Raw genomic sequence first — 19,148 nt, 5'->3', positions numbered from 1 at the left:
TTCTCTCTGAGCCATCATGTGAAATTGATGCCGGTAAACCACGGCTGGTCTGGTTGGTTTAAAATGGCTCGCTAGTTTCTGTTGAAGGACGTCCCACGCTGTGGCTCTTGCTTGTTCTGGTTCGGTGAGAGTTTGGGCAAGTCTACGGATCTCTGCGCCGCAGTAGTTTAGAAAAATAGCCCGTCTGCGATCGGCTCCGGCGTCCTGCATTCCCGCCGCCTCGAGGAATATCTCGAAGGTGGCCATGTACTCGTCCCAAGTCATTTTCTCGGCATCGAAAAGTTCTGGAGCCTGGCCGATCTGGATTTTGTCCATGTTGCACGCGAAGTTCTTCCGTTCGTTCGTCGCCAGTGAAGTAGACCCAGAGACAGGGTTTGAGCAATCGGTACTTTTATTCAGCTCAGAGAATAAGTGACAGCTCAGCAAGGTAAAGTGACAATTCAGCGAGTACCGACTGGCTCTGCAGGGAGAAGCCGCTTCTTTTATACTTTTGCGGTTCCCGCCAAAGCGAGAGCCGGCCGCGTCTGAGCCAATCAGGAGCGACTTCCTGCTTGGGCTCAGACAGCGCTGGAAAAGAGGAACAAACTATTTACAGCGTTACAAGGTAGCCATTTCAGGATACAACAGGCGGCATACAAATCTAATAAATGATCATCATCATCATCATCATCATTTTTCTGTGTCGCTCCGCTGCTCTTTCTCTAGCGATCGGCCGGATTTTTGTAGCCAAGATTCGTTAACCCTCCCAAAATAAGCAACGTCAACTAATCGCGCGGGATCCAAACAATCATTAAATCTGCTGTCGTGGGAATCTTCTCTTATTCACTGCGTGGGATTAATTGTAACCCTTCCCCGTCCCATAGCAAAACACCCAGATACAACCCGCGCGTTATATATCTACCGAGTGAATGCACGGGTTTTAAAGTGATTTATGTATTTGGTGTCATTTGCTGTTTTTACGGGATTACATTTTCTATTTTTTTTTTAGTTTTGGGATTATTGCGAGCCGTCCAGACTCCTGCTGGAGTTGGGGGCGCACATAAACATGACAAAATAAATAAAATAAAATAAAATGTATACATGTATGTACAGTATGTATGTATGTATTCATTCGTTTGTCTCCGATTGGAAATTTCTGGTGTCTAAATTAAATTTCTATTTAAAATGCCAATAATCCAATCGGTAGCGAGAAGGACTTTCTAGCTTTACCATACGTAGCTCAAGGGTTTCTTAGGACTCAAAGGCCGGAATCCCGACACCGACTCAACCTTGCGAGTAAGGAAGATGCCGCTTGGTTCTCCCCAATGATAAACGCGCTTCCCCTTTAAGACACTCGGATCCAACCGGGAGCCTCCCCGCTTTCACACCTTGGGTGGGAAAGGGAGGCGGGGCCTCTCGCCTCGGATTGACGGCCTGCCAACCTCAATGGAACGTTGTCTAATATCCGAACGGGAGGGAGGGCCTGCCGTCCAATCGGGAAGCGCGCGGGCTTACGCCGCGGAATGCCCGGGAGCCAATAAGAAAGCGGGAAGGGGACGGAACATGTTGCAATGGGTCCAAACGTGGGGTTTTGAGTTGGGCAACTGACGATCGGAGGGGGGGGGGACTGAAAAAGTGACTTTGCGGACTGGGAGGCGGGGGACGCGAAGGTGAACTCGACTTGCGCCGGCGCCCCTCCTCCCCCAAGAGGATCGCGCGCTTGTTCGTCTCGGCTGCTCCCGAACGGGGCGCATAGCAGTCCCGAGAAGGCGGGAGGAGGAGGAGGAGAGCCAAAGCAAGGAAAGCCTAGAGGGGAAAGTTGCGGAGGCGGCGATAGAGAGAGAGCGAACACCGCTTCGCCCGTGCTTGGGAAAGGTGTCGGATCCTCGGAGGAGAGAAGGGCCCGGCATCGGCGTTGCTGTCTCCCTCGCTCGCTGCAAAACTTTGCCCCGCCGAGCTTTCGGGCTCAGTCTCACCTCGCAGCGGAGGAGGCGAGGAGGAAGAAAAAAAAAAAGAGGAGGAACTTTTTTGGGTGTGCGTGGAGCTTCTTTCCCTGGCTCGGCCCAGGCGCGGCAAAGCCTGCAGAGCCGAAAAGATGCGGGCTCCTTTTTCCCAGCCCAGGATCTGGTCCCTCGGTTAGCCCGCCAGTAGCGATCCCGGGAGAAGATCTTGCCGGTGCCAAAAGCTTTGCTTCTTGCCTCCCTCCCGGCCTTGGAAGCTCTTAAAAATCCTGCTGCGCGGAAGAACCGGCGCTGCGCCCCCCCCCCCTTTTATTTGCACCGGGATCGAACTGCCCGAGGAAACTGCAAAGGAGTTTGCCGGTGCTCGGACTGAGGTTGCCATGGTTTAACCAAGTGCTTCTCTGGAGGCCTGCCGACCTCGGAGCAAAAGAGCGCGGGTCTAGGAGAAAGAAAGGGTAACGACAACCACAACAGCAATAACAACAACAACACGAGTGGTACTTTTATTTGGTTCAGTCCTCCCCACTAAAGAATCTGAAACTTTGGCTGGGCGCTTCCACTCTGTGCATGCTCTTGGGTCCCGGCTTTTCCACAAGGACACAAAATGGCGGGAGAGACGAGGTCTTCTGGGCCCCTCAGAGGTGCCTTGTGGACTCTGCTGGTGATTTTCCAAACACTCGTGGGAACAGGCTCTTGCGTGGAGTGTGACTCCAACTGCAGCTGCACGGGGGACCTTTTGGACTGCAGCAACCGGGGACTGGAAAAAGTCCCTCTGGAACTGCCCACCTGGATAGTTCATCTGTAAGTGGCCTGTTTGCAAAGTTTTGGCTTGGGGATTTTTTTTTTTTTTTGGATAGGCATGGCAGATGGTTTGGAAATTTTGCCTTAGATCCCAATGCTTCCCCCCCACAGGTCTCCATCCCCTTCGTGAAGGGCAGTTTCTAATCCTTTCTTCTTTGCCGTGGGTGATTAATGTAACAGTGCCTTTCCCCCTTCGTTGACATATCTAGTTGTAGCTAGTTGCTGAGCAACTAACTCTGACATCCCTTTGGGGGTAGAGAGTTCTCACATCCTCAAAGAGATGTAACCCAGAGGGAGTGGAAGCTGCCCATTCCCCTTCTAAGGATAAGACTCTCTTCAGAATGATACTTTTAAAGGAGACACCTCACCCCCTCATTCTTCAGACTCTGTGGCTGCCAGGTTGTTGCCCATTCCTACTTCATGAGACACCTCCCCCAAATCTGCAAACTCACAATGTTTTCCTTCTGTCCTCCCTGAAGTTCTCTATTTATTTATTTATTAGATTTATTTATTTATTAAATTTGTATGCCACCCCTCTCTAAGAACTCGGGGCGGCTCACAACAATAATAACAAAGTACAAATCCAATATCTAAAAACACAATTTAAAAACACTTATTAATAAAATAATCACACAACCCAATCAAATCATGCATAAAACAGTAATTAGGGGAATTTCTCAATTGAGTTTCTCTTAGCAGGAAGGATATATACTGCTCAAAGAAAATAAAGGGAGCACTCAAACAACACATCCTAGATCTGAATGAATGTAATATTCCCATTGAATACTTCGTTCTGTACAAAGTTGAATGTGCACAACAGTGTGAAATTGATTGTCAATTGGTGCTGCTTCCTAAGTGGACAGTTAGATTTCACAGAAGTTTGATTTACTTGGAGTTATATTGTGTTGTTTAAGTGTTCCCTCTATTTTTTTTAGCAGTGTGTATGTATGTGTGGGTGGGTGGGTGGGTGGGTGTATGTATATACAGTATATATATATATACAGTATATGTATGTATGTATGTATGTATGTACAATACATATATATAAACATACACATATACGCAGGGAGATAGATGTATACACACAGAGAGAGAAAGAGAGAGTACAGGACATACCTGCTTTAATTTGCTTTGTTCAACATGTATCTGTTCTGAAAGGTCCTATATTCCTGGTTCATCTTGCAATCCTATGCAACCTGGCTGGTTTGGACATGCCTGGGAAGGTCATTTGTCCAGGAAAAAAATTAATTCTGATTAATGATTGAAATAAGCATTGAAGGTGGTCAGGCAGGATTCTTTTATTAGAATTATTTTAATAATAGGTCTGAAAACACCATGTTTTTAAATATGGATATCCTCTTACATTTTACCTACAATAGCCCTGGTTAAAATCCAAGATTAGGTCCCAGGACTGTATGTGACAGAGCTCCTTAAAATTACTGCACAAGCTTAGGAGACTCAAGATTGTCAAATGGAAGGGTTTATAGAGAGTCATCTACTGATTGTCATAATATTGTTATTTATATGTTGCATGGATACAGTGTTCAATTTCAGATACATTAAAAAAAACACACCAAGCTTTAGTTATTCAACTTTTTTCTTCTGGAGGGACAAGGTTATCTCTTCTTTCAGTGGTGAAATTTAAAGGCAATTGGATAAATGATTGCTGTTTGCTTCTACAAGACAAAGAATATTCTACTTGTCTAAGCCACTTCTTTATGCTTCCTTAAAGAATTAATAGTTGCAGTCCAAAGTGAAGAAAGCTGACTTTTTTGTAGAAAAAAATTAAATGGTTTGCAGATGTAGGCCAAATTCCTTTCCTTTGGTTACTGCACACTGGACCCTTGTTATCTGTTAAATAGTTTGATGAGTCTCAACTGAGTAATTACAGTACTTAGTTCACGATGTCCTGAGATTGGGGATCCATATGCCTATCATAGTTCACATGTTAAAATATGGGTGAATAAAACATGTTTTTTTTCTAAACTGGTGCATTCAGATTCTCATCATAACTCATGTACAAGGATGCATTTTCTTGAAAGTAAATATGCTTAGGACTGCAGTCTTCCTTCTTAGGCAGAAAACTGCTAGTAAATGTCTAAGGATAGAACTTCATAAGAAAAGATATCAAAGATCAAAATATTCATTTAAAATCATCCCTGGAAAATGAATTTTTCATTGCTGCTTGTAATAACTATTTTTGAACAGAATTAGTCAACTCAAATATACATGGATCTGGTGTTCTACTTAAAGATGTTAGAGCACTTTAGCATAGACTGTAACCTGAGAAATGTCAAATCACCTTAACAGAATAGGATATAGCTATGCCTAGATTGAAACCTACGGGCAACCCCAGAAGCAGAATTAGGACAAAATCACTTTGACAGAGAGAGAGAGAGATGTCTTTATTTGTCATGGGGAGTTTGATACCTAACCAGGCTTTAAAAATGATTTAAAGGCTCATTTCACGAGAAAAAAGATAGTGATTAAAGTACCAAAGCTAAAGCTTGCAGCTCACATTCTTGAATAAAATCTACACTTCCTCCTTTGATGTCTGCTTTTATTGATGTTATATAAATTACTTGGCCATGTAAACCTCATTGTCTTTGCATGAGTGTTAATGAATTAATGACTTCATATCCACTGCAAATGTGGAGTGTTAAGAGTCATTTTTAAACTAAGATTAATGGGATTATAATTGAGCTGCCAGTCCCTGGAGTGTAATATTGCCTGTCTCAGTATTAACTAACCCCTATCTCAAAGAGTTCTAGGCAACATACATAAAAGTCAGAATTGAGTACTGTATATCTCTTATACTCTGCCATCAGAGATCCGGAAGTGGTTGATCTTTTGATTGTGTTAACCACAACAGTGATTACTTCTTACGGCTGGTTCTTGTAATCTGCTAAGGTTTTGTTTTAAACTTTCATCTAAAAGCCAGCAATATTCTCAGCCACAATATGTTTGCTATTTAAGAAGGTTAATTGCTCAGAGTTAATACTATGCTACAAGAGGACAGATGGCTTTTTCATGTGTGCCAACTTTATTTTGATTGTGATTTTAGGATTGTTAATTCATTGCCAGTGGTGCTAAAGCTGTGGGTGTTGTCTGACAGGCAAGATACCTATCATGTATGAAGGATATTTTTATTAAAACAAGCTCCTTTGATTTTATTACATTATATTTACATTAACTCATGCTTGGATGCCCAGTTTGTTGATGACCATAGTATCCTACTGTGTGTCTGCACTATTGTGGCAGTGGTCTTTGTTTATTCCTGTGAAAGTTTCACCAGGATTGTGCATGCTAGCTAGTAAACTCTATTAATTGGAGTTGGGGGCCTTTGTATCCAGTTTGGACCAGAAGTATGACATCACCTGAAATCCCTTATAAATTTCCCGTGGCTGGTTTCATGCATGACACAAAGCTGTGGTTTACTTAACAATAGCTTATGGAATAAACTGTAATTGCTTGGGTTCACACACAAGTCACTGACATAAACCATAGTTTATAAATCATTATGGCAGAGTTCACGCAGAACAGCAAATCACTCTGTAGCTTAAGGTCTTGCATGAAATCGGTTTGGGCATTTGAAAAAGAGGCCTCTTGCTTGGGGAATGTCTTTGGGATGTCTTTGATTTCAGCTTTACTTTCACCTTGGCATAATTATGTGTGATTTATTGTTTCCTTCTGGATAGGTACCTGTATATTTATATATAAATGTTGTACCTGCAGAGTCAATGCAAAGTTCTAAGCTTTTAAAATAAATAAATAAATAAATAAATAAATAAATAAATAAATAAATAAATAAGCAAGCATCAGTTCATTTACATACACATGGTACAAAGTGGCCTACTTCAACATGAAACTTTAGAACTGTTTTGCATTTAAAAACATGGGAAAGCTTTAGTATATTAATTCAAGGTGCTTCATATTATTTTGTAACTCATTTGTATTAAGTGACATAGTTTGCAGTTTATTATATTTATGTGAACATAGAACATAGAATCAAAGGACTGGAAGGTACCTCAGTGGTCATTTAGTCCAGCTCCCTGCTCAAGGCAGGAGATCTTATACCAGTGATGATGAACATTTTTTGGTTTCGAGTGCCAAAAGGGTGTGTGTGCACATGATAGCATGCGTTTGCGTTGCCCATACCCATAGTACAATTCCCCTACGCATGCACACAACCCCCCCCCACCTGCCCTGCCAGACGTGAGCACAATCTCACAGTGCTGCCCCCTGCGCATACGTGCAGGCCTCACTGAAGCCTCCAGGCTTCCGGTAGGCCTGTTGGGCTGTGTTTTGTTCTCCTCAGGGTTCAGAAAAGCCACCTGAAGCCTGGGGAGAGCAAAAAATGGCACAATGAATCAACAATTTTCAGAGTCTATAAATGAATGGAATTAAATTGAGGCGTGATCTCCAAAGATCAGATTGGTATATAGCTCAGCAGATCAAAGGCTAGCATTAAAAGTTTCAGTTCTTCCTCTTACCCCAGCCCTTATCCAAACTTCCCATGAAAATTTCCAATTTTGTGTTTTTAGCACTGGTAAATTTCTCTTTGTATGGCAAACTCTCAGAGGTTGATCTCATTTTTTTCTTTTCCTACATTTCCCTGATTTGTTCCTTTTAGGATTTGTGGTAAAAATTCTGAATCCTGTAATGATCATAAAATTTGGTAAGGTGATCTGACTGTTATGTTTTCCCTTATGTTTATTAAGAGGGAAATCTTGATGCTCTTATTATTATTTTATTATTGTTATACAAGTAACTCCACAACGTACGACCACAATTGAGCCTAAAATTTCTATTGCTGAGCTTAGACAGCTATTAAGCAAGTTTTGCTCCATTGGATCACTGTAGTTGTTAGTAACCTGGTTGTCAAGTGAATTTGGCTTCCCCATTGACTTTGATTTTCAGAAGGTCGCAAAACGCAATCACATGACCCAGGACACCGCAAATGTCATAAATATGAGCAACTTGCTGAGCTTTTGAATTTTGATCATGTGACCATGGAGATGCTGCAAGTGTGAAAAATGGTCATGTCAAATTTTTTCAGTGCTGTTGTAACTTCTTATGCTCACTAAATGAATGGTTGTAAGTTGAGAACTACCTGTATTAGAGAAAGCTAGTGTACATTCTTTCGCTTTTGTGTGAAGAATCCATCCATGCTTATGCTACATAGGCATATGTTGTGGTTGGCTCTGGCCCAGCTCCTGCCCTAAGGAATGTGGAGGTGGATGTGGGGGAAACATCCACATGCCACAGGCCTGTTTTGCCCCCGATAGAATCTCCCAACGAAGGCTCCTCTGGCAAAGGAAGCGTGAGTAGCAGGGAAGAGGGGAGTTTGGCAGACAGCCCAGGAGATCAATCATCCTTATCATCCCTGGATTCTGAACAAGAACGTATGACGGACCCACGCATGCGTAGAGTGATGCATAGGAGAGAACAACTGAAGGATTATTACAGGAGATAAATGAGGCCACCTGTGGTTGGGTGGGGCTGCTGTAATTAGTGCTACAGATAAAAAGAGCAGCCTGCTGGTTTAGTCTTGTGGAAGTTTATCTGATTCATAGTCGTGGTTTTGCTGTTTCCCTGTTCAAGACTGTGTGTGGATTTTCTGGACTTTGGAATTGGACTCAAGTTCCCAGTTACTGGGTGAGAAATTGGATTGCATTTAACCTGTGCCTTGTGTGTACCAGAAAATCCCTTTGACATTTAAAAAGGGAGTTTTTTCTGCTTTTCTGTTGATAAAGACTTTTGGTTTTCCTTCTATCGTGTGGTATGTGTCTTTTTGGACTAATTACCCTGAAATTATGGGCGTTTGGGACACGCCGGCAGAACAGGCATAGATAGAGGTATAACTTTTACTGGACTTCACTATCTGATTTGCCCCAAAAGAAGATATACGGAGATATGTTTGGAGGAATACTCCCTTGTCTGCGTGAGCATAGCAGATTTATTTAATGAGTTATAGGCTTGCCTATACAAATGGATTGATGTTGCTTTTGGTTCAATGGGGTACATATTTCACAGGCTTCTATTGAAGTTGGGGGCCGTAAATTTTCCATTGAGTCTTAGAATGTGACCCCCTTCCTTAGTTACATTCAGGGAATCTTGAATGAAGTCTTTTGCTTGATTTATACTGTGATGGGCATGTGTATTTATGAAATCATGCTACTGGATAAAGGTATTGTAGTTTGCTATTTAGTTACCTCTAGGAATACATTTAGAAATGCCTAGAAGTTGTCCCAATGTTATTAGAAACACCCAAAAGCTCTAGAATCAAGATAGATGATAGAAGTATTGAGGTTTTTAAAATTTGGCTCTTTAATTTTCTGAGAAGTCATGGTAAAACCTAAAATGGTATATTCCTAATTGTTTATTAAAGCAGAGTTCTCGGAAGTGTTTAATAAAAAGGTAAAGATTTCTCTTGTGTATATGTGCTAGTCATTCTCGACAGTAGAGGACGGTGCTCATCTCCATTTCAAAGCCAAAGAGTCAGAGCTGTCCGAAGACGTCTCCATGACATGATTAAACGCCGAAGGCGCAGGGAACACTGTTACCTTCTCACCAGAGATGGTCTTGCATTTTTACATGCTTTCAAACTGCTAGTTTGGCAGAAGCTGGGACAAGTAACTGGAGTTCATTCCATTATACAGCGCTAGGGATTCGAACCGCCAAACTGCCTATCTTTCTAATTGACAAGCTTAGTGTCTTAGTCACTGAGCCACCATGTCCCTTTAAGTGTTTAGTATTGACCCACCAAAGATTGATGGGAATACCTCAGGAGTTTATGTTATTGTTTGCAGTACTGCTAGTTATCGTAGTATTTGTTAAATTATTTTAATATAATGTTTGGAGGTTAATGGATAATCTAAAACTTCATCAAGAGGTTTGGGAACCTGATTGAAGGTATGCCTTCCTGGGTTGAAAAGGATCTATTCCTATGAAAATCTACTCAGGATCACAGTCTTGAGATCTGTTCAGGCCCTCAGTTTAATTAAACAAGAATACACCAATGACTTGTGTAAGTGACACTATACATGTTCCTAGGATATCTGGTTTGGATTACATCTTAGGTCTGCAGCTGTAGCCCCAATAGCAGGCATAATAATAGGTGTGTGTCTCACTATAGTTTGAGTGAATATGCTTGGAAGTACAGGCATTAAATCTTTTTATGGTTAGGAAAATCTATTACATTAGAATGGTTCATTTTTACAACTTAACATTTTCCAATTTTATGTCTTATCTTTCCTGATTTTATAGTGCTAATTTGTGACACTTGTTGACACTTTAATGCAGAATGGAGAAGCAGAAGGGAGCCAGCGTGCACCACTGAGGAAAGTCAGATGCAGAATTCTCTTTAATTTGAAAATTAAATTTGACAATGTACAAAAGCATATTTCTTTTGGACTGTCATCCTGTTGGTTATGCACCGTTTTGCAATTCCGAATGCATCTCTATCTTCATTTTTTACATTCATTTACACATTTGGTTTTTTTAAAAAAAAATAACAGCGTTATTTTAATTAGTTTTATTTGTTATTAAAGCCCATGTGTGCTTTGACCTTTCTCTTCAAAAGCCTTTAATGTGTTAGCCTTGGCTGTTCTCCGGAGAGAAAGCCTGAATGAGACCTGTATTGTAGTAGTTATGTTTAGGCCAGATTGTGGGGCCCAGGACCAGCCAGATGACCTCCAGATGAGTTCTACCAAGACTCTTTCCATAGATTTTTCAAGGGATGTTGCAAGAATAAGTTATCTGTGCCTTGGTTACAACACTTGCTGAATAGCTCTCATTAGCCCTTTCTGAAGCACCATTCAATCTAATAGATTTTGGGATCTAAGAGCAAACTGTTTGGGATCCTCTTTTCTTGGGAAACCTTTTTTTAGCCTTTAATCACTCTTGGCTTTTCCCTCCCCACAGTGATTGCAATTTGAAACGCAAGGGCCAGATACAAAGGGAGTTGCAACTGAATAGATCCAGAACCACTTACAAAGGAGAAGTTTGAAAGGTGAAGAATGAATGGGCTTGAGTGAGAGTGTGCTAAGGGAGGAGCAGTAAGGGTGAAGGACACGTTTTCAAGGAAACAACCTTTTTGATAGGCAGCTGAATTATTCCCACATACCCAAACAAATATCCTTGTTCTTATAAACGGGTTCATTTCAGAATATGGAAACGTTTGGGGTTTTTTTTAGAATTGATTTAAAAAAGCACACACATTTTCCCCATCCGGATGTCCTTTAAACTTCAGTCTTCAGAGCAAAATATGTCAAAAACGTATGTATTCTGTACAACTGAATAGTTGCCAAGGAATGTAGGAGTTGCCGCTTTTGGATCAACCTCAGAGGTCTCTTAAGATCAGCTGCTCCTGCATCCACTTAGAATTCTCTGAGAAAAAACTGATTCCATTTTATTTTCTTATTTTTGTATCCATTGTATCCAGGAAGCATAGATCTTGTTATGAGGTTCTCTTCAAAGAATTTAGAGTCCATATATCCTTATGCAAGGCTGAACTACATAGATCAACATTTTTCAGGTGCCATCTATTGTTTGTGCTGCAGAAAGCGAACATTGGCTATTTTGCTGGAAGCTGATGTAAGAACAATGTAACTCTGTATGTGAGATCATAGTAGTGATTGTAAAATGACTTTTCAGTGGAAGAAAGTGTACTTAAAGTAGATTAGCTGTGAAATGTGTTTTATAACCAAAATATTCAAATACAGTGGTACCTCTACTTAAGAGCTTAATTCGTTCCGTGCTCAGGTTCTTAAGTAGAAATGTTTGCAAGTAGAAGCAATTTTTCCCATAGGAATCAATGTAAAAGCAAATAATGCGTGCAAACCCATTAGGAAAGAAATAAAAGCTTGGAGTTTGGGTGGGAAGAAGAGAAGGAAGAGGAGGACAGTAGCTGCCGAAGGAAGAAGGTGAAGTGAGGGGAATAAAAAAAAAATCCAAAACTTTAAGGCTTTTCTTTAAAAAAAGAGGGACTCTGAGGCTGCCCAGAGCGAAGGGAACGTTTCTTTTCTCTGGGCACTGGCAGAGGTTTATTCCATCTCCAAGCGCCTAGAGAAAGGGAAATGCTTTGTTCGCTTTGGACTGCCAAAGCCTTCTTAAGCATCACCAAAAGGCTCCTCAGGCAGCCCAGAAAAGCCTGAGATGGCCGGGATTAAAGGCGGAATGGCAGGAAACTGGCTGGGCCTTCATGCTGCTCTCAAATTTCCTGGGAAACTTTCCAGGCTCAGATTCTTAAGTAGAAAATGGTTCTTAAGAACAGGCAAAAAAAATCTTGAACACCTGATTCTTATCTAGAAAAGTTCTTAAGTAGAGGCGTTCTTAGGTAGAGGTACCACTGTACTTCCAAGCTGTTGCTTTTCTTGTGGCAGTTTATAATAGAGCAGATTGTTGAACTTGAAAAGTTTATCTGTTGGAACCTAAATGAGAAAGATCATGACTTCTGTCCTAAAGCATGTAGAAGCGAAACTGCTGTAGGGGCGATGATCAGAGGATGAATAATAAATGGGAAGATGTGATTATCAGTTATGAAAGAAAGTTGTTGAATGAAATGGTAGAAGCTCACACTACACTATTTTGGACATTTTGGACATTCATTCATTCATTCATACATACATTTTCTTACAGCTGCCCATTTTCACCCAAATGACTGGGTGACTTCCAATTCTAAAATGGCCTTATGGACCAGCAACTTATTTTTGAAAAAGGACCTTTTTTAAAGCTGTGTTTCCATAGCCTCTGTGAGACTCTTATACCATTTGCTACACCATTGTTACACCATATGGCTTGTTGGCCCTGTTGTTTTTCCGGCTGCTTGGCACCTCTGATGTAAACATAACTGAGGAAGTGATTTTGAGTGATTGTGGTTTAAGAGTTGTGTGGGTGCATAAGGAGTAAATGATTGTTGCTTTTCTTTGTTTCCAAAGTTGTAGATTGAGTTTTATTAACTGGCTATTCATATCTAGCTACATCTGATATCTAGCTATATCTCATACAGGTTAGGAAATGTGAGCTAGATATGTTCAGAATTTACAAGCTGAAATCCTTGGTGATTTATAGAAAAATTCCCTCTGGGAAAAGATTAGACAATGGTGTTTTTTTTCCAGATCTAGTGTGAAAATAACAAATTACTCTGACATGAATGGGTGAGACCATTATATATAAAAAATACATGGCTCAGACATTGGTAGAAGTCAATCCCTTATGAATCACAAATGTGTCTTTAAGTTGTTCCACTGAAAATGAGCAAAATCCTGGTAGGTGGACATCTGCTTCATTACTAATGTAAGCCCATTCAAGAATCATTTCTGTGTAAGCCCATTCAAGCAGTTCAGTTCAGTGCGAGAGAATAGCTTTTATAACTAAGGATGGTACACAGTTCGAGTGCCTAACCTCTTACACATAAGTGTTTTTCTCAGATTACATAAAAAGTATAAATGGATCCAGTGACAGTATATTTCACTTGGCTGTAGGAAAATCCGCTCACAGTTCAAATCAGTTCTTGCCATGAGCTATTTTAACCTAAAAATCAAGCATATTCAAGTCTGCCAATAAAGGAGAATGTTTGTACAAGAGTCGCCCAGAAAGTAATGCACCACATTTTTTTCTCAGCCTATAGTAATGATACGAATGTGAAACTTTAGATATACTGTACATTATTTGAATTGTCAGGAGTGCGTGTTTAAATTTTCCCTTTCTTCAGACAGAGCGTAGCTGCAGCAATGTTTCGAAATGGCATCTGTAAGTGATGTACGTTACAAGCAGCTTGTCGTCACTGAATTTCCCACTGGGGAGAAAGAAACTGTTGGGAACAATCACAAACTCTAGCTCACTCAGACTTTCACTTGTTTGGGCCATTAAATAATGCCATTTGCAGAAGACATTTTGAGGATGACAAAGAGGTGATTTGCACAGTGCAAAAATGGCTTCGTGACCAGAACAAGGAGTGGTACTGACAGGGCATACACACCCTTGTGTCTCGCTGGAGGAAGAATGGGATGGAGATTACATGGAAAAATAGGGAGTGTGGAAGAAACATTTAAATATGTTTAAATGTTAAATAGGGGGGACATGATCGAAACATTTAAATATATTAAAGGGTTAAATAAGGTCCAGGAGGGAGGTGTTTTTAATAGGAAAGTGAACACAAGAACAAGGGGACACAATCTGAAGTTAGTTGAGGGAAAGATCAAAAGCAACGTGAGAAAATATTATTTCACTGAAAGAGTAGTAGATCCTTGGAACAAATTCCCAGCAGACGTGGTAGATAAATCCACAGTAACTGAATTTAAATATGCCTGGGATAAACATATATCCATCCTAAGATAAAATACAGAAAATAGTATAAGGGCAGACTAGATGGACCATGAGGTCTTTTTCTGCCGTCAGACTTCTATGTTTCTATGTTTCTATTCTTTCTTGTGTGTAAGTTTCATTGTGTTCAATAAATAATTGTTGAAGAAAAAAAATGTGGTGCATTACTTTCTGGGCGACCCTCATAGTTCTGGTTTAGTATGAGTGTTCCTTGGTGCTCTCTGAGCTTGTTTGTTTGCTAGTAGCACTGATAATGTTACCTAGTATGGGTAATAAAATGCCTGCAAGAAAACAAACTAAGCTCAGAGAGCATCAAGAACCCCTCGTATTCGAGTCTGCAAGGATCAGGCACGACATCATAGGCTTGCTCAGATAAAATATAAACAAGCAGACCCTATGAAGAAAAAGTGAACTATATATACTCTGAGACAAATAATACTCTACAGCAGGGGCGTCAAACTCCAGTCATGGTGGCGTAATGGGACGTATCGCGATTTCCCCCCTTCGCTAAGTCACATGTGGGGATGGGCACCATGTGATGCATCTGGGCTGCAGGCTGCGAGTTTGACACCCCTGCTGTACGGATTATTCTTGCGCAGAGGGGCGGCATACAAATCAAATCAAATCAAATAAATAAATAAATAAATAAATAAATAAATAAATTTGGAGCTGCCAACTCTGTCACAGTGATGCAGACCTCAAGCAAGATTTCACTTGCAATTGCCCTGCCAACTTCCCAATTGGCTTTGCTTATTGGAAAACAGCTGTGAAGTGTTCAATTGACAGTCATGGCAATTGGGTTTTGTATTGTATTGTGTTGTTATCGTTGTTGTGAGCTGCCTTGAGTCCTTGGAGAGGGACGGCATACAAATCTATTATTATTATTATTATAGAAATTTATTAATAATCATCAAGTTTGTGAAAATACACTGTTCAAAAAAAAAAGAGGGACACTTAAAAAAACAGAATAAAACTTCAAGTAAATCAAACTTCTGTGAAATCAAACTGTCCGCTTAGGAATCAACACTGATTGACAGTCAATTGTTGTTGTGCAAATGGAATAGTTGTGCAAATGAAATATTCAATAAGAATATTTCATTCTTTCAGATCTAGGATGTATTCTTTGAGTGTTCCCTTTATTTTTTTGAGCAGTATACATGTGAGCTGGGAGGTTTTCCTTAATTTTCATTGCCAGATTAAGTTTTGATAGAAATCTACAGCACAGTGTTTATTGTAATTATTTATTTAAAATGTTTATGTATCCGCCCAATCTGTGTTAAACTCTGGGTGGCTCCTCAAATTATTTCTTAATAGTAATAACAACAACAACAATACTTTAATAGACATTTAGAAGCCAAAAAAAGAAGATACATAAAAGGTTTACAGGCTTTGTAAAATAGAGTAAACAAAATTGATGTACTGCTTGTCTGTTACTGTATAAGAAAATGAACAAACCTTTATTAAAATGGAGTCAGTATTCAACAATTAATACTCAAAGAGGTAGCCTAGTATGATAAGTCAAAACAAGAATCTAGGAAGTTTTATCTTTAATAAGTCAGACATGACCTAATTAAATTGTTTAAATCTTTTTATATATTTGCAAGAGTTGGTTAGTGATGCAAGCAGCACATAAATAAAATAAATGTGATTCTGCCATAATTTAGAGCTCAAGTGATGCTTGTCATCGTTTTAACTGTGGACATTTTTGTTTTTTAAAAATAAACCTTTTAACACATTGTGTGAGAATGTTGCTTTTCTGGAAGCCACTGTATTCCAATTATAAAGAAGATCACCAATTTTACCCTCTGTTTCTTTAGGAACGCAGAATGTATAGAGACATTTATCTAACTTTTTTTTTTCTGGGTGGCAGAAAACCAACAGAGGAAGATTTTTTTCCCCCACCAACAGTGGTAGGTAGTGGATTAGGGAGCTGCTGATCTGCAAATACTATCAGAGGTAATAAAACGGGATAGCATAGGAGGGCAGCCTGGTTGGAGGCCCTATGAAATACAATCCTTCAAATGGCTTCCAGTTGTCCAAACACAACTGCTTTCCCCTCTTTGTGCATCTACGCGTATGAGAGTCTGGCTCATTAGCCAACAAAAAGGGAAATTGAAGAGAACTGGCAATGGATGGAATTTAGCCCTCTGCTCAGGCAGCTTAAACCTCTGAAAAGTCTGTTTTTATTGCACAGGTTTGTATTAAAATAAGTTGGCATTTGTGTCACTTAAGCTATAGGAGCTAAGTCTTCTGTGGGCCTGGTAAAAAGTCCTTAATGATTAGGTGTATTGCTCTTTTGAAGATTGTAATCTTCAGGACATTTTTAAAAAGTATTCCATTGCAACAAAAATGTTAAAATCTGCAGTAAACTTTGCCTAAGAATCATCTAAAGAGTCAAATCCTGCTCCTTCTTCAGGAACATCATTTACAGCAAGGTCAGGCAATATATCTACATGGAGGGAAGTATGCAGAACCAAGGCTCTGTTTTAAGCCCAGTATTCTTCAACATCTTCATCAATGATGTGGATGAGGGGATAGATGAGTAACTCATCAAATTTGCAGATGACACCAAACTGGCAGAAATAGCCAACTCTCCAGAAGATAGGCTCAGATACAGAAGGATCTTGACAGACTTGAACATTGGGCGCAATCTAACAAAATGAAATTCAATGGTGAAAAAAAGTAAGGTTCTACATTTAGGCAAGGAAAACAAAATATGGTATACAGGTACAGTATATGTGGTGCCTTGCTCAACAGGTAGTAACTGTGAGAGGGATCTTGGAGTCCTAGTGGACAACCATGTTAATATGAGCCAGCAGTGTGCAGCAACTGTCAAAAAACCCCAACACAGTTCTAGGCTCCATGGGTAGCTTTGAACTTTTTAAATTGGTGATGTTTGGGGGGACTTATATAGACTAAAGTGTCCATTGAGTCTTTTAATAATCTCTCCCATTGACCTGATATTTCTAATTTGGGGATTTCAAGAAAAAATAGTTCTCTGCAAGTCCCTCCCAAGCTGTTTTTTCCCACTGCAAAAAGCAAACGGGGAAACAAACAAGGTATGTTCGAGACAAAATTGATTTGTTGAATTCCTATGGCATTGATCTGTAACAGGCAACCAACAGCAAAATAAAACAAAACCAGGACAGCATGAATGGATAAAAATGAAAATAAAATAAATAAAGCAAATAAAATAGAACTATCAATATACAGTGATACCTCGTCTTACAAACGCCTCGTCATACAAACTTTTCGAGATACAAACCGGGGTTTAAGATTTTTTTGCCTCTTCTTACAAACTATTTTCACCTTACGAACCCACCGCCGCCGCTGGGATGCCCCGCCTCCGGACTTCTATTGCCAGCAAAGCACCCATTTTTGTGCTGCTGGGATTCCCCTGAGGCTCCCCTTCATGGGAAACCCCACTTCCAGACTTCTGTGTTTTTGTGATGCTGCAGGGGAATCCCAGCAGTGCAAAAATGGGTGCTTCGCTGGTAACGGAAGTCCGGAGGTGGGGTTTCCCAGCGAGGGGAGCCTCAGTGAAATCGCATCATCTCAAAAACACAGAGGTCCGGAGGTGGGGTTTCGAGGACTTCGGTGTTTTTGCGATGCTGCGATTTCACTGATGCTCTCTTCGTTGGGAAACCCCACCTCCGGACTTCCGTTGCCAGCGAAGCGCTCGTTTTTGTGATGCTGGGATTCCCCTGCTGGGATTTCCCTGCAGCATCGCAAAAACACAGAAATCCAGAGGTGGGGTTTCCTATGGAGGGGAGCCTCAGGGGAATCCCAGCAGCGCAAAAACGGGTGCTTCGGCTGGCAAAAGGGGTGAATTTTGGGCTTGCACGCATTAATCGTTTTTCCATTGATTCACTTTGCTGCATATTTGAGTGCTACTTCTTCCAAAATTCCTACAATTTGGAAAAACAACATGACTTGCTATTGAGATTGGACATTTTTAGATCTAGTTGTTTTTGGGTAGTAGTGATAGGATTTTTATTCATATATCTGGGTACATGAAGACTCCCACTTTTCTTAAGGGCATCTAATGCTTTGGATATCATGAGAATTGGTGAGTAAAGATTTTGCAATTTGCCAGGTGTGGGTGAAGTCAAAGTAGGTGTTCTGCTTTAGGGAATAACAAACATATGGTGTGTGTGCATGCTAGCTTAAGTTGTCAGTTTCCCGTTATAACTTGGAATCTTTTGATATCTTTTTAAAAAAACTCATATACAGTGTTCCCTCAATTTTCGCGGGGGATGTGTGCCGAGACCGCCCACGAAAGTCGAATTTCCGCGAAGTAGAGATGCGGAAGTAAATACACCATTTTTGGCTATGGACAATATCACAAGCCATCCCTTAACACTTTAAACCCCTAAATTACCATTTCCCATTCCCTTAACAACCATTTACTCACCATTATTACTGGTACTCACCATTGAATAGTGATCCTGATATTTATAAACATAATTATTTATTAACAATAATTATTTTTTTTGTTATTTATTTACAAAAATTATTAGTTTGGCGAGGACGTATGATGTCATCGGATGGAAAAAAACGTGGTATAGGGAAAAAACCACGAAGTATTTTTTAATTAATATTTTTTGAAAAACCGTGGTATAGGCTATCCGCGAAGTTCGAACCCGTGAAAATCGAGGGAACACTGTACATTAAGAAATAAGATATAGACTGAAAGTATCCAAACTTGCATGTCTGGCTTCAAAACAGCATTGCTGATGGCCAACAGTGAATTATTTACTTTTTCAGTATCGCTAAATGTCTAGGGAGATTCTCAGCCATCCAGGTCATGGTTGTCCCAAAGGTGCTTTTTTCAAGAGTCAACTGGTTTTTCTGGTTTTTCTCTGAAGACGTTTCACTTTTCATCCAAGAAGCTTCTTCAGCTTTACTTTTTTTTAGTAATTGCTGCAGGTTTACTGAGGTGTAGGACAACTTATTCAAACTCCCATTTTATAGCTTATTTTGTGATTACAGAAATGCCATAATTTCTGGTGTCCTTCCACCCACCTTTATTAGTTTCCAGCCTTTTCATGTGGTGTTGATTTTGCTCTTAAGCTCTGG

General features: G+C 40.3%; 1 protein-coding gene across 2 annotated transcripts in view; it reads left to right on the top strand.

Moving 5' to 3' along the window:
* The first annotated feature begins 1,531 nt into the window (after positions 1-1,531).
* LRIG1 (leucine rich repeats and immunoglobulin like domains 1) overlaps positions 1,532-19,148 on the top strand; it is a 191,278-nt gene continuing 173,661 nt past the window's right edge. For both annotated transcript variants that reach the window (XM_070738181.1, XM_070738182.1), the window contains exon 1: positions 1,532-2,741. In XM_070738181.1, the coding sequence (XP_070594282.1) occupies positions 2,545-2,741 (197 nt within the window). In that variant the 5' untranslated portion in view covers positions 1,532-2,544. The remainder of the gene's footprint in view (positions 2,742-19,148) is intronic.

Source organism: Erythrolamprus reginae, chromosome 2 (assembly GCF_031021105.1).
Source record: "Erythrolamprus reginae isolate rEryReg1 chromosome 2, rEryReg1.hap1, whole genome shotgun sequence".
NCBI lineage: Eukaryota > Metazoa > Chordata > Lepidosauria > Squamata > Dipsadidae > Erythrolamprus > Erythrolamprus reginae.
Note: the sequence above shows the minus strand (reverse complement) of the source record. Positions and strands in the feature narration are given on the sequence as shown.